At 41.7% G+C, this 18,962-nt stretch overlaps 2 protein-coding genes across 7 annotated transcripts in view; both read left to right on the top strand.

The window, feature by feature from the left end:
- LNX2 (ligand of numb-protein X 2) overlaps positions 1 to 6,365 on the top strand; it is a 75,827-nt gene extending 69,462 nt beyond the window's left edge. For all 6 annotated transcript variants that reach the window (XM_037741690.1, XM_037741691.1, XM_017537507.2 and 3 more), the window contains 2 exons: positions 2,086 to 2,244; positions 4,095 to 6,365. In XM_037741690.1, coding sequence (XP_037597618.1) covers positions 2,086 to 2,244; positions 4,095 to 4,230 — 295 coding nt within the window. In that variant the 3' untranslated portion in view covers positions 4,231 to 6,365. The remainder of the gene's footprint in view (positions 1 to 2,085; positions 2,245 to 4,094) is intronic.
- Positions 6,366 to 18,653: 12,288 nt separating this feature from the next.
- On the top strand, positions 18,654 to 18,958 carry LOC108310423 (40S ribosomal protein S3a-like; the record flags this gene model as incomplete). Its single annotated transcript, XM_037741705.1, has 1 exon — positions 18,654 to 18,958. A coding segment is annotated over exon 1 (297 nt), but the record flags the coding sequence as incomplete, so codon positions are not given.
- Positions 18,959 to 18,962: the final 4 nt, after the last annotated feature.

Raw genomic sequence — 18,962 nt, forward strand, 5'->3', positions numbered from 1 at the left:
CATCCCAAGGTACATTCCTTTCCCCAGTCAGGCAGCTGTTTGACATATGAAGAATGTGTGTTCCTATCACTATTTGTTGCCTAATCCATTTAGATTCTTATTGTTCTAAGAATCCTAAAACTGAACTATGAAGCATTTTGATTCTTGACCAAGTATGAAAATTATTATTTAAAATAAAAATAAGCAATAAGAATTTGCTATTTTCTGAGCCATCTGACTCATGGAATATATTTATAATAACAACTAGCATTTGTATATTTCAAGGCCCTTTGCCCATAGTGGGTGAAAAGTGGTCTACTTGTACAGTGGCCGGCAGCGTGTTGCAGACCTCAGAGCTTGTCTGCACCTCTATTGATGGGGCAAGCAGAGAGCAGCAGCATCCTGGAGAAACTTGGTCCCTAGTGCTTCCTTTAATTTTCCTTATCTGTATACCAGTCTAGTTTGGGGGTTGGCATGTTGAGCTCTTTGTTCAGAGTATTTTCTGGTGTGCTAGGCATAACAGCAAAGATTTTAGATGAGAAAAACACAGTATTGTAAAATCTGTTTTTGAGCCCACCTGTGTGGAAAGAATACCTGTCAATAAAAGGCTACTATTCTATGTATGTACGGCGGTCTCTGTTGAATGCAAAGCTATATTCAACAGCCATGTGTCCTCCTCAGTGGGTGCAAAAGGCACTTAAATGCAGGTTTCACACTGCATAGGGTAGCAACTCTGCTCTGTTTTTCTTGGAAAGGGAAAGCCTTCCACTGCAATTTGCTGGGGTATGCCAGAGAGCTGTTTGTTTCGGAAGATACAGCATTAGAAAAATAACCAACACTGTCACTTTAAATCCAGGCCAGTGTATGGGACCTTGTTTCATCCCAGTAGACTTTCTTATCAATGAGCTAAGAAACTAGATAAGATGAGAAGTTCTGGCATGGTAAACATTGCTTTATAAAATCAGCTCTTAAATCTGTTTTATGGATTAAAAACAGGAAACCTTGCCTTCCATCCATTTAGATCCAGTTTCACATAAAGTTGAAAGATATTTATTTATTATAAAAAGATTTTTTTCTGTATCATTCAGGTGTGGGTTTTTTGTTTGTTTGTTTGTTTGTTTGCTTTGTTATTAAGTTGTTACTCACTGTGTTTGTTCCCAAATCCATAGAGCTATGAAAACATAAGCACATTTTTTTTTTCTTCCTCTCTGGACACATCCTCCAATCTGGCAGTAGCATTCTAACTAGTTTCTCAGTGTCTATGATACATTATATATGTATATGTGTGTATACATGTGTATATATTTTCTTTTTTTTAAGAGATGAGATCTTGCTCTGTTGCCCAAGCTGGAGTGCAGTCGTGTGATCATAGCTCACTGTAGCCACAAGCTCCTGGGCTCAAGCCCAGCCTTCCAGTTGCTGGGATTACAGGCACATGACACTGTACCCAGCTTGTCTATGATAGAGAAAAAAAAAAAGAAAAAGATTTTTTGTTAGTGTTTTTCAGATTGATTTATCTATTTTGGCAATTAGATAAAATGGCCTTAAAATGAAAACATTCTAAGTAAAGGAGAAAAGAACAAATAACTCCTCATGTAGACTAAAAGCCTATAGGATCTTCAGAAAAGAGGGAAGATAATTATCTGCCTTCTTTTTGGAAGCTACGCTCCTGGTCTTTTTCTTCTTTCATTCGCGTGCTGGACTTGGCAGTCCTAGACCTGTTTCATCCCACTTTAATTCTTCTTGTAGATAAAAGTGATTAGTAGAATTGAGGAGTTTGTTGACAATGCAGTGAGCAGATATAGGTACATAACCTTTTTGTACAGGTTACTGAGGCGTAGTTTGTAACCAGGTTCTCTACTTGTGTGTATGTGTATATGTCTTCACTTGGGAAGACTGAAAAAAGTTGGGGAAATTCGAGTCTACTTAGGACTGTGTCTGTGCTAGAAAATGGATTTTCAAAATAATCTACTCAGAAGGAAGTAAGTAGCCCTTTTTCTTTTTTCCAGGAGTGGTAAAGGTAACATGGTATGGGGTTGTAACAAAAATGAGCGGCTATAAAAGCCTCCACGTTTATTTTTTCTTTATTTTTGTGTTTGTTTATAGTACACTTCATAGCTGCCACGATATAGTTTTACGAAGAAGCTACTTGGGAAGTTGGGGCTTTAGTATCGTTGGTGGATATGAAGAGAACCACACCAATCAGCCTTTTTTCATTAAAACTATTGTCTTGGGAACTCCTGCTTATTATGATGGAAGATTAAAGTGAGTCTTGTTCTGATTAATGATATGATTCATGTTGATAACACTGGGCATGATCTAGACCAGGGGTCAAGGGTGAGCACCAAATCCAGCCCATTATCTGTTTTTGTAAACAAAGTTTCAATGCAGTGCAGCTAAATTACTGGTGTATGTACTATCTGGCTTCCACACTGCAACAGCATGGTTGATGTCATTGTGACAGTGAGTGTATGGGTCTTGAAGCCTAAAATATTTACTACCTAACCCCTTACAGAAAAAAAATTTGCCAATCCTGATCTAGACTGAAGTGTTACCTTTACTATCTTGTCACTTACACATATAGTTCATTAATCTGATAACAGAAAATGAACCTGAGTTATTTCACTGGACATGTTGTGATGTGACATTGAGCGCTGAGTAAGTTTCCCACACAGCCTTCTCAGGTCCAGTCCTGTCATTAGATGACTCTGCTTTATTTTTCTCCACAGCACTCATCTCTACCTGAGATCATATTTATGCAAGCTCCGTGGGGGAGGGATCTTGTTGCATTTATTGTTATATCCCTAGCAGCCATAACAATACCTTGCATAAAGTAAGATCTCAATAAATATTTGATGAATGAATGTACAATAACTTATGGGATGCCAGGCCCAGTGCTAAGTGCTGTGCATGCATTATGTAATCTTCTTAACAATCCTATGAGGTTAAGTTTCATTGTTCCTGTTTTAAAACAAACAAGGTAACTGAGGCCTGGAAAGGTTAAGAAACTTGCCCACAATGAAATAGCTGAAAGTGGTTGGCTGGCATTCAAACCCAGGACTGTCTGGCTCTAGATCCCTGGCCTTTAACCCCTCTGCCAGCTGCCACCACTGAGCAAAAGTCCTTGCTCACTGTACAATGTCTTCCTTATCAAAGATTGGGCACTGGGAGAAGAAAGAGAAAGTGTCATGGCAAGAGATCATCACCAGCAGAGAGGAGGTGGTTGATTTTAAGTTCTTAGTCCCTGTTTATGAACCAGTTCTTAAAAAGTAAATGTTGACATTCTATATAGAATGCTATGCAAATAGAGAATTTACTCTGTTTGCAAGGAGTAAGTGACATCTAAATAATGTGTGGAAAGGTGATTAGGAGTGGTATGGTCCAGGTCAGCCTATATTGATAAAGGTGGAAAAAATCATTTTAGGAGGACAGAGTAGGGAAAAATGGATTAATCACTCTCCTAAGTTACTCAACCAGTCTGGGCCTTTGTTAATTATAATTTGTATTCCTTCTACTTCCACAAAGAAATTGAAGTAGTTAACAATAAAGTAGCATATTTATGGTATAAATAGAAGACCAAAAACCATAAGGATAATTATGATAATTATAATCATAAGGCTGGAAAAGTCCTTCGATTCATCATCCATCCACGATAATTCTACTTAGAGTACAGTGAGTGTCAACAGCTGAAAGAAGAGGAAGTATGGGTCTTATTTCCAATTTAATTCAACCTTCAGACGTATGAGCTCTAAGAATGAATAGGGAAATAGCAGTCAAAAGAATAAGCAACCCCCTTCAAATGAATGACTTTTTTTTTTTTTTTAAGAGAGAGCACATTTACTCTATATTTTGCTTAAATTAGTGTGAAAATTACTCTGCTTGCCCTTGACATTCACCTACTGGTTTTGGAGTGGTTGGCACAGGGGTTTCCTTGATTGGCAAGGGAGAGCCAGCATAGGCTTAACAGCTGTCCCAGACAAAGTAGATAATACACCCTAATCATTGACAGTTAAATGGTAAGTGAAACTGCGTTTTTCATGCAAAATAAATCCCAATTGGAATATTTTTAATACCATGAAAATAGTAACATTCTGTGTCTGTCTCTTTTTGTCCAGGTGTGGTGACATGATCGTGGCCGTAAATGGGCTGTCGACTGTGGGCATGAGCCACTCTGCACTAGTTCCCATGTTGAAGGAGCAGAGGAACAAAGTCACTCTGACTGTTATTTGTTGGCCTGGCAGCCTTGTATAGGTTTTGGAAATTGGTTTTGAATCTTGTGTCTTCTTTTTTTAGGTTTTTGAAAGAAAACTCTTTGGTTTCATTGTTTGTGGTTGTTAGGAGGTGCTGACACAGCTGGTATACACAGGGCCAAAACCCACTAAGATTGTCCTTTTATGTTTATTTAAATTGTTTCCTAAGTTAGTTACATTTCTTTTAGCTTGAAAGTCTTCCACTAACCTTTGTGAGTTTATATTTTCAGAATTCAGACTTAGTTGTTACAATGTTACCTATGGTAATGAGCCAAGCTCCCCCAAACTGTGCCCCAGCTGGAGTAAAGACCTTCGGGTAGGTCTTTGTTTTCAGTAACTGAATCATAGAATAAGTTATATATCCCTCAGGCCTGATGTCAGCGAAGCCAGTAACAACAGCGTGTACTGCCACTGTCATGACCAATGCCATGAATGAGTATACTTTAAATTTTGGTGATAACTGGTCCCCATTTTTTTTTTATTGGTGCCAACATTTCAAAACTTCATAATGTTTATAAAGTGATTTTCTGGTTTATTTCTACTATAATCTCTCAATACTTATAGAAGATGGAGAAATAAGTCTGACAACACTAAAGAGATTTCTTAAATAATATACTATTATTAGAATAGTAGAGAATAAAAGATAATGTTATCCAGTTACAAAGGAATTTGGATGGTAATTACAGCTTAATGTTAGAGATGGTAAAGCTGCACTTGAACAGCCCAAAAGCATAAAAATCTATTTCCAAAGGAATGTTTTGCTATATAGGGAAAATCTGAAGTAGTTTTTGCCAAAAATAATTTCTAGAGTTGTATTATTCTTAGTAGTAATCTTGGCTAGAAATGTTTTTGTGATTTATCCGATTAAATGAGATGATAAAGATAAAACCATATTATTATTCAATACATATATATTACAGCTAAGTAAGAGAAAGGGAGACCTTTTTATTTTACTCAGGTAGACGTCTTTGTGTATTTTAGAAACAATTATTTTTCTCATTATTTCTTAAGAGCTTAGCTGTTTCAAGTAGGAGACAGAAAGTTCCCTTTTATTGGAAATGTATGTTCTGATGTGTCTTCAAGTCAGCTCTCGGTCACGAGACTAGTTCATATTTTTGAAATGTTTTTGAAAACTATGACTAACCCATTTTTTTTTTTTTGTCCTTTATTCGACATACTTATCCTCTGAAGAACACACAAATAAGTGAATAAGATAAAAATATCTTTACCTTATTAATATGCATACTTGAAAAAGTTTCATTTAGAAACCTAGTTCAGAATCTGAGCTAATTTACAAGTGACCTCTGTAACAAATGGTATTGATAATCAGAGAATGTATTTCAGAATACTACAATACAATATATTATGACGCATGACCGCTTTATTTTCAGACTTAGCAATCGCATTGCTGGGGTTTATTGTATCTGTAGCATGTCACTGATTATTTCAGTTAGTTTTGTAATGATTTAAAAAAAAAAATCTTTGAAATAAATAAGATACAGCAACAATCATTGCTACTGACTTGTTCAACCCCCTAGTTACACTGTATGGTCAACATATAACAAGATACAGTGGAATGCCCCATACAGTATATTACTGTCATGTGATGATTGGCTTTGGAAGCAATTTGATATTGAAATGCTTTGATATTCTAACTGACATGGAACAAGTTTTTTCCCTGCTCCCCAAATAGAATTTTGTAATCAACTTTGCTATATTTTTAAAGTTTGTAACAATGTGTCATTTCTTGGGGAGTAGCCATCCATCAACAAATATCCTGACTGCTACTTTGTTATACACAAAATACTTACATTGAACCTGGTGGCATAATGAGTATTTTGAAAGAAGACATTTTTTTCACTATCATTTTTATCATAGAAATCTTGGAATCAGCTTAAGCTGTAGCTTTTATGACAAAAGACAGTCATTTTTGCTTAGAGTGATATTTGGTGATGGAAACTTGTTCATAATTTATTGTTACTATAGAACTATTTGGATTTTCTCATTTTTAGTTCGATAGTTGAATATTTTGGTTTGTTCTGTGCCTTCAGTTTAAATTATTTCAGGATTTTTCAGATGTTTAAATCATGGTGTGAATCATTCAGGATGGAAATAAACGTCATCCTTTCCATAATAGTAACATTGTCTCTTTTCTTGAACAGTAGCTGTGGCTTAGTCTGTGATCTGTATTTTTGTTGGTGACGCCACTGTTCTTACAGTATACTGAGCATGAAACCTCAGGATCACAAACCCACCTTATTCCCACAGTTTGTTTTTCTTTTTCTTTTTTTTTGGAGACAGTCTTGCTCTTTCACCAGGCTGGAGTACAGTGGCATGATCTTGGCTCACTGCAACCTCTGCCTCCTGGGTTCAAGCAATTCTCCTGCCTCAGCCTCCCAAGTAGCTGAAACTACAAGTGCCCACCACCAGACCTGGCTAATTTTTGTGTTTTTAAGAGATGGGATTTCACCATGTGGGCCAGGCTGGTCTCAAGCTGCTGACCTCAGGTGATCCACCTGCCTCTGCCTCCCAAGTCGCTGGGATTACAGATGTGAGCCATTATGCTCGGCCTCTTTCTAATATGGTTACTAGGAAAAAAAAAATTTTTTAATTGAAAGAAAGTTGTCTCCTTTTCTAGTAAGTAAGTTCAAACCAAGGCTTCTGTGGTCAGACTACCAGTCTGATTTTCCAGATGACTCTGTGGTGCTATTTACCCTCCCTCACTCCAGCAGCCTCCTCAGAGCACACAGCCCCATCCCCACCCCACCCCACCCCAGTTCCTGCCTCCAGCACACACAGTAACTGTAAAGCTTCTCCTCTGCTGGTTCACGTTGTACCCAAGCCGGAGTAAGGGCTTAAATGATGCTCCATCTGTCTCACTCTCAACCCCACTCCCCACTTTCCTTCCTAATGGTGAATCTCCTAGGCCTTTGTCTATGCATTTCTTCTGGCCTCGATCTCTTGCTACGTAATTATTGTTAGAGTTTTAAATACCATCTTAACCCTTGCAACTTTGAGTACCACTGACACCTGAGTCTACAGCTCCCACAGTCCACAGCCTAAGACAGACACCTTAGATCTCAGCACCTCCAAAACTGAAATCTGTGCTTTCCCAAGCATTTGCCTACTTCCTGTCTCTTCATCTTTCAATCCAAACTCTTAAGCCCTCAGATTAACTTTTCTAAACCCCAACTCTAATCATATCCTTGCCCTGTTTAAAAATCTTCATTTGTTCCATGTTGTCTGCAGGATAAATGAAAAGGCTAGGTGCAGCACAAAAGGCTTTTCGTGGTCTGGCCCCTTGCCTGCCCCTGTGGCCTATTTCCCACCCTTTCTTGCTTCCTATATAAACCACCAGCCCACACACATCCCCTGCGCTCTGCATCTGCAGGGGCTGACTTGGCTCAAGTGACACCACTCTTTGGAGAAATCCTTATCAATCTCTCTGGGCAAGCTTTTTCTGGCTCCTTTTAAAGATTTCATTAAGTTACACATTTATGGTCATAGCTGTATACAAGGGAGAAGAAAACAAACTTGCCAAGTAGATGCTGGATTACCCCATCTGTGGCAGGTTTTTAAAACTAGACAAATGTCAGAGATTCTGTCGCTTCCGAAGAGCTCAAGACATTGCCAAGATAGAGTCTAGGCTTCATGTCTTTTTCTGTTCCAGGAGTCTACAGTACGTTCAGTCATCATGTCTCCTTATTCTCCTTGTGGCTGTGCCCTTTTTTTAGACTTTCCTTGCTCATGAGCGTTCTGGGAATGCTGATGCTGGTCAGGTATATTGCAAGTTACTCTCTATTGGAATTGCTGTTTTCTCTTGTTATCAGACTGGCAAATGGGTTTTTGGAGCAAGATCCCCAAGGTAAAATGCTGTTGTCCTCATATCAAGGATACCTCCTGTCTGTGTGATTTATGACTGCTGAGGTTGGCCTCGACCACCAGGCCTCTGCACTGCTCATCCCGTTTCTCCACAATCGGCATGCACAGTGCATGCTTGAGCAGTGGGAGTTATTCTCTCCCTTCGTTTATCTTTGAGCTGGTCAGGAAAATTGAGGGCTCTTGTGCTGCTTAGGGAGCACCTTGTGGGTAGAAGCCAGGTAGAAATCCTTGGTTAAGAACATCAGGGGCAATAGGCCAGGTCAGATGCATTGGCTCATGCCTGTAATCCCAGCCACTTTGGGAGGCCAAGGCAAGTCAATCACTTGAGGTCAGGAGTTTGAGACAAGCCTGTCTAACATGTTGAAACCCTGTCTCTACTAAAAATACAAAAATTAACCAGGTGTGATAGCAGGTGCCTGTAATCCCAGCTACTCAGGAGGCTGAGGCACAAGAATTGCTTGAACCCAAGAGGTGGAGGTTGCAGTGAACCGAGATCACACTACTGCACTCCAGCCTGGGTGACAGAATAAAACTCCATCTCAAAGAAAAAAAGATATCAGGGACATATTTCATATTTTTAAAAAACTCAGCCAGGCACAGTGGCTCATGCCTGTAATCCCAGCACTTTGGGAGGCTGAGTTGGGAGGATCGCTTGAACCTGGGAAGTCCAGGCTGCAGTGAGCCGCAATTGCTCCACTGCGCTCCAGCCTGGACAACAGAGCAAGACCCTGTCTCTAAAAATAAATAACCCTCCCTTGATTCTGCTATTCATAGTAAAGTTTCCCAAAAGAGTCTCCATTTTGCCTTCTTTAGCTATTTTTAATTCATAACAGTTTTTCTGACACAAACAAAAGTTAGAAATAATACAGTGAACTCTTGTGTACCCCACCACCCAGCTTAAATGTAAGCAGGGCCACTGCCATTCAGCTGCCTTCTCCATTTGTGTCTACCTTCTCTCTTTCCCATTGTTTCTTTGTAGTTACACTACATATTTATGTATCATTCAAATATAGTATTATTGTGTGTATGCTTTTAAGTATGTAAATGATGTGCATATGTGGTGTTCTGAAACTACTTTTGCTGCAAGATTCGTGCATGTTTATGTAGTTCAAGTTTTTATTCTTATTCAATGATATGACAATTTTCTATCCATAGTTTAGTTATTTGGTATTTAGGTTATTTTTTTCTTTTCATAATTAACAGTGCTGGTGGGAGCACTCAAAAACAAGTTTTCATGTGCATGTGGAGAGTTTCTGCAGGGCAGTGATTCTCATTTAATCCTGGCTGCACACAAGAATCTCTTAGGGAGCTTCGCTGATTTAGTTGGTCTGGGCTAGGGCTTGGATATCAGTTTTGTTTGGTTTTACGTGTTCCTCAGGGGGTTTATATGCAGCCATAGTTGAAAACCACTGCTGTGGGAATTGCATTGCTGGGTTTTAGAGTAGGTGCATCTTTACGAGGTAATGAATTTTCTCATACTAACATACATTTCCACTAGTAATTGGGTGAGTTTTGTCGATCTACATTCATGCTAACATTTGGTGTTCTCAAACTGAAGAGGGTGAAAATGGCATCCCACTGTGACTTCAATTCACATCTCCCTGTTTGCTGGTGAAGTCAAGCCTTCTCACATGTTTACTTGTCTTTCAGGTCTCTTCTTTGGTGAATAACCTGTTTGACCATTTTCTAATGGGCTATTTGTGTTTCTCTTTTTGATGTATAGACATTCTGTATTCTGGATGTTAATACTTAGTGGATGATGTGAGGCATAAATATCTTCTCCCAGTTTGTGACCTCTTTTCAACTGTAATGATGTGATAAACCAAAGTTCGTCATTATAGTGTGGACAAGTGTATGAACAGCATATAAGCAGATTATTTTCTGTTACTTTTGGAATTTGTTATTTCCCCAAGTGTTGTCCATTTATGTTATTATATGTTTTCTTTCCATCCAACATTAATTTACCCTGCTTCTCTGTGCTTCGTGTTTTCTTTTACTGAATTATAGCTGCTTCTGTTCACTTTGCAGCTACCCTTGAATTTTTCTTCGTGCATATTTAGCATAAAGCTTCAACTTGATCAGTAGCTCTATCCCCTCTGCACAATACAAGGACCTGAGACCACGTGACTCCAACCACCCTGAGGTCTGACTTAGTGGCCAGCGTTGTCGCTCCTCCTCATTCTCCTCTCCAGTTAGCAGTATTGTAATTGTTGTATTCTGTTAGGGTTTGGTTAGATTTCATTTCTGAGCCGTGTAAAATACTGAAAGGCTGATGCAAGCACAGTTTATGATAGTTCGTAACATTTCAGTAACATCCCACAAAGGACATGTGGGCAACAGCAGGCCAGAGTGGGATTTGTGGCAGCACACTGACCCATACTATCTGGAAGTTGAAGTTGCCATCCAGATGTAAGGAAAGACTTCATAAAAGCTTGGGATGCAACATTTTCACCATCATATCGCTCATTTCCAAGCAGTCTGGAAATCACTTAAGCAATTTGCCATTTTCTGAGAGGGGTTGAAGGAAGGGCAGTTCAGCAAAGATCACTATCACCAACTTCTCTAGAGCAAATGCAACTTGCATTATAAATCCAGAGGCATGTTTTCATATGAAATTTTGGAAGGTAGATTTAGAGGGTTTCATTTTCTCGAGATACTGGGCACAGTGACCGGTTCTCAAACAGCCAAATCCTCCCTCTCCATCCTAGCTATTGCGCTTTTCTCACTAGAAGACCCTGAGGTCTGTTCATTCTATTGCTGAACCTTCAGAACTTGATATCCATTCTTTTATATGTGAAAGATAGAAAGGCTGCTGCTTTATGTTTGAAGCTGTAATCAGATACATGGCTGGTTAAAATTAAATCTGAAGTTGGCCTGAATTCCAGCTGCTATGGGCATTTCACCCATTTCATCATGCCTGACACCCATGCTGCAGTACAGTCCCTGTTAATTCAGACTTAGCTAATTTGGAATCTGAAAGCTTAAAGAGAGTTGAAGTTAACTTGGCACTTCATTTAAGCAATAAGTATCTTTAATCAACATTTAAAAAATGGAAAGCGAGATATTTCAGCTGCATGCTAAAGTATACTGTTTCCAAGTTTCCTTAAGCCCTTGTAAAATACCCAGGCTCATTTGAGTGATGGATATGTTGCTTTCCATGGAATAATTTAAGCAGTTTATCCAGCACATACTATGCATAACACATAGTGAGAGGTTCTGGGTCACTTCCTCACAACACCTCATTTCATCTTTTATAATGCGGATTTTCTTTCATTTGTCCACCTTGGGAGATCAACAAAACCACGTAGATGACACCAACTTGGTAAACTGTTGTCCTGGTCACAGGCTAGGAATTCATGACGAGCTTTTTCTCTAAGTCTGTCTTCTCTCCTTGCTGAGGGAAAGATTTCAGCTCCCTAAGGTCCTTATTAGAGAGCTCTTTTGTCATTTTATGGTGTAAATATACTACTAATTAATTTCTATGGCAACACAAAACCTCTTTAGAAGTGAAGTTGAACAAGTAAGCACAGTGCCTAATAGCTATAAAGTGCCTGAGTAAGAAATGCTAAAACTTTAATCACCTACAAGAATAAACGACTAGCACTTGGAGGCCTCACACCATCCCTGCAGACCGCAGAGAGCATGCCTCCCACCAGGAGAAGGTGGCTCAGCCAGCAGCTGCGTGGGAAGCACTTAGATTCCATTTGAGCTCTACTCATTAACTCAACTGCAAATAACACTTTTCTAAGATGGGTGAGTTCACAAAGTTGGATCCGTATTTGCCTTGTTTCTTCAAAAGTTTTCAGTTTCAGGGTGGATTCAACAAGAACTCCCTTCATCAGATTGCCCAAAGGCTGACCAAGAGTGGTTAAGCTAGAGACATCTATTGCCCAGACGCTAACAGATGAGAAGCAACCACAACTTGTCCAATGTCGAGGTTGTGAGAGTGGCTGCAGCCGTTAAAAGTAAGGTTTTTTTTTGAGATGGGGCAAGGTGGCTCAAACTGTAATCTTAGCACTTTGGGAGGCCGAAGCGGGAGGATCACTTGTACCCAGGAGTTCAAGACCAGCCAGGGCAACAGAGGGAGACCCCATCTCTGCAAAAAATAAAAAATTTTCCAGGTGTGGTGTTGTGTACCTGTAGTCTCAGCTACTCGGGAGGCTGAGGTGGGAGGGTCATTGAGCCCAAGAGGTCGAGGCTGCAGTGAGCAGTGACTGAGCCACACAGCACTCCAGCCTGGGCAACAGAGTGAGACCCTGTCTCAAAAAAACAAAGTTTTTCTTTATTTTGCCTAGGTTTTATTGAAGGTGGGTGAAGTCCCTTTCACCCACCTCCTCTAGAAATGACCTGAGAATGTCAGGGCTGTGTTTAGTCCCATTCTCCTGACTGTTAGCCTCTCCCGCCAGCAGACCTCCCAGGGAAGTGCAGACCACCCCAGAGCCACTTTGTAGATTCGCCCCTCTCTGTGCCTGTTCCTTCCTCTGTGGCTCAGCCCTGAGGAGTTAGAGACTGGGATCCTTGCCTGGTCTCTTGGCGACTGTAGGCTAGACTCCTGCTCCTGAAGTCCTGGCCTGTGCTGAGATAGATGGGCACCTGTGGAGGCTTGGGGGTGCTCACAGCTGCAAAACTCCCTCTATGGGTAATTAGTAAATGTTTAAGGAAAAGCAGTCCTTGTCACCTCTCATATGTAAGTACTTCCAAAGGATATGATGTCCTTGTGTCATGCAGGTCCCCACACTGGAGGCAGTTCTTTCCCCCGCCGATCCCAAGTCATGGAGCCTTAGAAAGGGAAGCTCCTTATCCATTTTTCTGGTACAGGGATCCTTGCTCTGATACAGTCATCTACCTCCTGCTGGAAGGCCCCCTGTGACAGAGACCTCCCTGTGGTGCTCCAGACACCACCACCATTGGGCATGTCTAATTGTAAGTGATTCCTTTTTAGTAATAATTTGTCCCTGTCCCCTCTTCCCAGCCAGAGTATGGAAGCAAGGAGGTCGGACAGATAGGGTGTCTCTTCATTTGTTACTTTTCTTACTTAAATGAATATTAGGCAGTCCCAAGACACAAAACACTTATTCATTCATCTTTTTGTTTTACTTGACCGGTGTTCTTTTAACATCAATTACGTGCCAGGCACTGTTCTAGAGGCTCAGAATTTATCAATTTTTAAGACGGAGTTCTTGCTGTCTCTGTGCTTCCACAAAGATACACAGGGACATCATCAAGAAATAACATGATTTCAGATGCTGATAAATGCAATGAGGAAACAAAGCCAGGTAAATGGAGAACATGGGATGGAAAAGGACCACGTGAGAGAGGTGCGCGGGGAAGGCCTGTCTGAGGAGACGTAATGGAGGCTGACTTCAGGTTCTCGGTGGCATGGTGGGTTATGATGTGTGTGCATGTGGCACATGTGTGGACAGCTGCATGACTATGGGATATTTCCATCCCACTCAATAGTGGTCATTCTAGGATGACCTTGCCGGTGTGGCGGGCTCTGGGGGTACAGCCTGCTAGCTGACCTCCACTCCTTTGTCCCTCTGTTCTGTAACAGAAACACTAAGTATGTTGTTGCCCACATGATCCAGATCAAGAGGGAGGCCAGCAGTGTGGCACAGTGGGTAGAGCCAGGCAGCCCGAGGTTAATACCTACCTTGCTGGACGGCTGTATGTTCTGGAGATCGTGCATGTAACATGGCTGACACATGTGAATATCCAAGAATCACACTTCAAATGAATTATTAGAACAGCTCCCTTTAGATTGCAGGGGGGAGAAATTCTACTCTCAGAGGTTCTTCTGAACCCAAACTTTTGTTTACCCTCAGTATGGTGTATGTTTTCATAAATATGACACAGTCAGCAACCTCTCCTGCGCCTTAGTCACACAAATGATTCACATTCCCCAGGCATCACCCTGAGCTTTCCAACGAGCCAGCTCCTGCTCACACTATGCTACTCTTCCAGGAAGGCCTTGTGCTACTGATTCTCTAATCTGACCCAGCCATCAAGCCCTGCTTATCCTTCTAAGCCCAGCCCAATGCCAGCTGCACCAAGGCTGCCTGGCACCTGCATCCCCACCGCCCCTCGCTGTGCCTGCACTTTTCCCGAGGCACACACTGGCTGCCGTTTGTCCTGTCTGCATTCCTCAGCACCTGAGAGCTCCTCCAGGGCCTGGGTGTTCAGCCACCCACATACCTGACAACACCTGCACGTGGTGTTCATGCAATGCCCGCTGGCTTTGACTCAGCAGTGTCTGAAGCTGCAGAGAAATTGGGGGAGAGGGGAAATTGTTGGGGGGGGGGGCAAGGATTGAGAAACACTCTCTGGGTTTACATCCTTGGTGACTTTTCAGAGAATAGGTTCCTGAATGGCAGGGTAGAGCTGGGAAGTCCAATGGCAAAGGTTAAGGACTGGACACTGAAGCCACAGAGGAATTCACAGGCTGCTCTTACAGAAAGTTTGGCAAAATGTGCAAGTACCTGTGGATGAAACAACATGATGTCTGGAGTCCACTTTGAAACTGTCCAGGAAAAAAGAGAAAACAGGAGTAAGGGAATGTTTGAAATTTTTCATAATGGAAACAGAACAGCAGAAACAAATGAATGAAAAGATTTGGAAATGAGAAAAAAGGCTGTCATTTGCCAGACCCCTGCAGTTTGAAATGGATAGAATGCACCTGTGTAAGAAATACGTCATTTATTTTCCTTGACCTATGTTGGCATACTTGCTAGGCAGATTTGATTCTTTTATCTTCTATACGTGTTCAGGAAGTGCAGGTGGCAGATGATGAACACCACCACCACACGCGTGTCTAACACCAATGCAGTCACTAAACCATTTCACTTCTGCACTGTTTTGCATTCTTTACAAACATTTCATTTGATCCTCATAATAGACTTGTGAGGTATGTTGCAAATAGATTGTTCCCACTGGATAAATGAAAAGCACTGAGATTTCATGACTTACTTATTTGCACATAACTGGCAAGCGGAAAAATATATACCGGTCACCGGGGCGCCCAATGACCCTTCCCTGCCCACTGCCTGCAAAAGGACTCAGCATCATTATGTTTCACATTAGTATCCTGATCACACTGCCCATCCTGAAAACAAGGAAATAATTGCTTCCCACCTCTTCATTCATGCATTGTCTTTCCCCATGAGGAGCACTTTTTCACGTTCAACATTCAGACAGGATAGGGCGCGTTCAGGGTGGTTATGGCTGTAGACTACCATGTTCAACATTCATTCAACAAACACAGCATGAGGCTCTGCCCTTTGGGAAGAAATCCACACTGTCAAGTAGCAAACTTGGATGAAATGTAAGTAAAGTGCACTCTGCCGACCTTTGGCGAGGCCAGGAGGTACAGTCCTATGCAGCAGGAATTGTGCAAGGTTGCAAGCTGTGCTTAATCGCTGTCCCAATTTACTTTTTATCTTTGACTTTGAAAAAGATTAGCATTCTTGGTTTGTACTGTATTTCAGCCATCCTTGTCCAAGATATTTGCTTTCAAATTTTCCGTTGTAATATCTAAATAGGAGAACTTCATTGCTCTCTTTATTCCTGCCCTTGGCTCTGAAGGTGCATCTCTTGGCAGAAATTCTCAAGTGTGTTTCAGGATTCAGAGACTGTGGAAGTTGAGAACTTGACATTGGAATTTGGTAAAAGATTTGAAGGACTCCAGGAATGCAGTATCTCAACCTGAAAAAAGTTTCTTCGGCTTCTGTGGTAAAATGAGATTACAACAGCTAACATTTGATAAAACTTAAGTATGCACCAAGCATCGTTCATATGTGTTTATCCATTCATTTCTCACAACAAGCTTCCAAAGCAAGTACCATAACTTTCCCAGTTCTACAGAAAGAGAGGACAGGCACACAGAGGTTGAGTCTCAGAGCTGGAAGTTGATGGGGAAGTCTGATTTCTAGGCTTAGAACCCACCATGCTATGCTCTGCCCTACATTTAACACCAAGGCCACACCAGGGCCCACACTAGTGGCAGGCTTGATTGCTTTGTGAGCACCGGTCAGGGAGTCAGAAATTTGCACTCTGACTCTGCCTTTGACTCTGATTTCTGGTCTGACCTTTGCCTCTTGTTTGTCATGATTCTCTTGTCACCATCTGACATAGCGTGGCAGTAAAGGAAAGAAGAAAATAGGGCCCGGGGAGACAGGCCCTGCTGCTGACTCAGCTGCTCCCTGGACAATCCCTGCCACTTGGAAAGAGTGTGTGATCTGCCACGGTTCTGATGTGTTTACTGCCACTTCGTGGTAAGAGCTATGCTCGATGCATGATTATTTTCACTTGGTCTTACAGATAGGATTTCCTGTGTTCTTCTGTTCCCCCCCACGGGGGGCAAAAAAGGAACAATTACATTCTCACTTATTGTGGCAATATCTTTTGCTTGAAATGATAGATTTGTTTGCTTTTCTAAAATAATTGTTAGTTGGCCTACGCCTCAGACCTGCTGAGCTCATTGCTGCTTCTCCTGCAGAGTGGCTGATAAAGGGGCCTTCCTAGGAGTAAGAGATGCGGAAGCTGTGCCGTTTCCGTTGAGTTCACTTGTGCTTCTATTACTAATGTTGCCAATATGCAGATTCTTTGCAATGATATTTTTAAAGCTACATATACTTTTTTTTTCCAAATTTAATTTAGTTAACACTAAATAATGAATTCCTTAAATCCGCTTATCCAGGCCCACACAAATTGTAGTAAGTGGCAACATGCTGAAGATGAATGAGGACATGAGGATGGGTGGCCTGTCTCACCACCTCATAGTGCGTGGCTTTGACATTCGGAGTAAGTGATGGTGCCAGCATCATCCATCTGGATTTTAGCTGTGTGTGTGTGTATGTGTGTGTTTGTATATATAGGTATGTGTGTATATACACACACACACATATACATGCACATACAGGCTGACACCCTGTCCCTGGTGCTCACCTCCTCTGTCTCTGTCCCCATGCCAAGCAGCGTGCTGTCACCCCGCTTCAGTTGTGAGCGGAGTGCACGGGTGGGGCCACCTATGGGAGGTATGTCGAGGGTGGCCTTGCTGTCACTTGTCACTGCGTGGGCCACTCCCCTGGCCTCTTCTGCCTCTCTCCTTCCTTTTATGGGGAAAAAGGAGGTGCTTCTCTCACGGAACTGTGGCTAAAGGGTGACAGCTCTGACCAAAAGTGAGACTCATGAGCATTGGGAGGAAGGTAGCAGTGGAGTGTCTGGTTAGTTTTCTCTGCGGACCGGAGCAGCCAGGCATCAGAGCCCTGAGAGCTCGGGCACCACCAGTGGTCAGCGCTTGGCCCTGGACGTGCCTGGTTCACTGGGCCGCGTTCCAGCGCCCTCTGCTGGCTGGACTGGCCTCCCTCGCTTGCTGCTCCCCAGTGTTTGCAGCCGGTGGCTCCAGTGCAGAGGTCAGGGAAGCTGCAGCAGGAAGGGTCGGATCTCTGAGGCCACAAACAGCATGCATATATGAAGAGAGGGCGTCTGTCCCCCTCCCATGTGGCATGAAGAGCCTCATAGTTGGAATAAAATAGCAAAACAAGGTGTGCAAACATTGTCGACCTTCCCCGTGGCCGTTTCTCTATCCATGGGTAACTCAGACTGCAATTTGCCTTGCTCCCTGCATGTGAGTTTCGCTTCTATGGTATAGGGCTCTTTGAATGTCAGTGTTATTGAGGTTTTGATAATTATGCACCTTCAAAAGATGTTCAATGTAATTCTGATCATACTCCTCTAAAAAAGCCTCAGATTAAAAGCTTTTGCTGGCTCTTTAGACCGTGGGCCTGCAATTACAGAAAATGAACTGCATTTTAGCTTTCCATTGAAATTAATAACAACAGTTCCCCAGTTGACTCTGTGAATAGTTAATGGAACAAACAGAATACTTCAGTACAATATGGGTTGGAAAGCCATTTGAGTGAGATTCTGGGTTTCAAATGGGAAAATAATTCATGCAATGCAAACCTGTTCCATATGTGCTCTGTACAGTAGGTGTTTCTCTGGAATAGAAATCCAACTATTTAACAAATGATTAATCATATCTTGGTCATCATGAACGTTCATGAAAACTGAGCTCAGGTACATGAGCTAACACATGGTATTCAGTGCTGCAGAGACCTGAGAGGACATAGAGATGGACCTCCTTCTTTGACAATGAAGAAACTCAGAGTTAGCGAGGTGGAGCTTTGGAGGCCAGCAATCCTGACAAAGGAGCTGCCCTGGAAGTGATCCTTTAGCCCTCTAGTAATGCAGGGTGAGGGAATATTTGGACTATGAAGAGACTGGGATACGGAGGTCAGGGATAAAATGTTGTGTGGTCCAAAGTATTCTCTGGTTGGGGTCCCCATTTCAATTTATAAGAATAAAACCTAAAAAGCAGTTAAAATTATGTTGAATTCAGCAAAGTTGCAGGATACAAAATCAACACACCAAAACCAGTTGCATTTCTAAACACTAACAATGAAAAATCCTAAAAGGAAATTAAAATAATTTCATTTACAATAGCATTATAAAGAATAAAATATTGCCCTTTTGGCTCTCTGAGCAGCACCATGGCAGTTGGCAACAATAAGCGCCTTACGAAAGGCGGCAAAAAGGGAGCCAAGAAGAAAGTGGTTGATCCATTTTCTAAGAAAGATTGGTATGATGTGAAAGCACCCGCTATGTTCAATATAAGAAATATTGGAAAGACGCTAGTCACCAGGACCCAAGGAACCAAAATTGCATCTGATGGCCTCAAGGGCCGAGTGTTTGAAATTAGTCTTGCTGATTTGCAGAATGATGAAGTTGCATTTAGGAAATTCAAGCTAATTACTGAAGATGTTCAGGGCAAAAACTGCCTGACTAACTTCC

The sequence above is a fragment of the Cebus imitator genome, unplaced genomic scaffold (assembly GCF_001604975.1).
Source record: "Cebus imitator isolate Cc_AM_T3 unplaced genomic scaffold, Cebus_imitator-1.0 Scaffold103, whole genome shotgun sequence".
Taxonomy (NCBI): Eukaryota; Metazoa; Chordata; class Mammalia; order Primates; family Cebidae; genus Cebus; species Cebus imitator.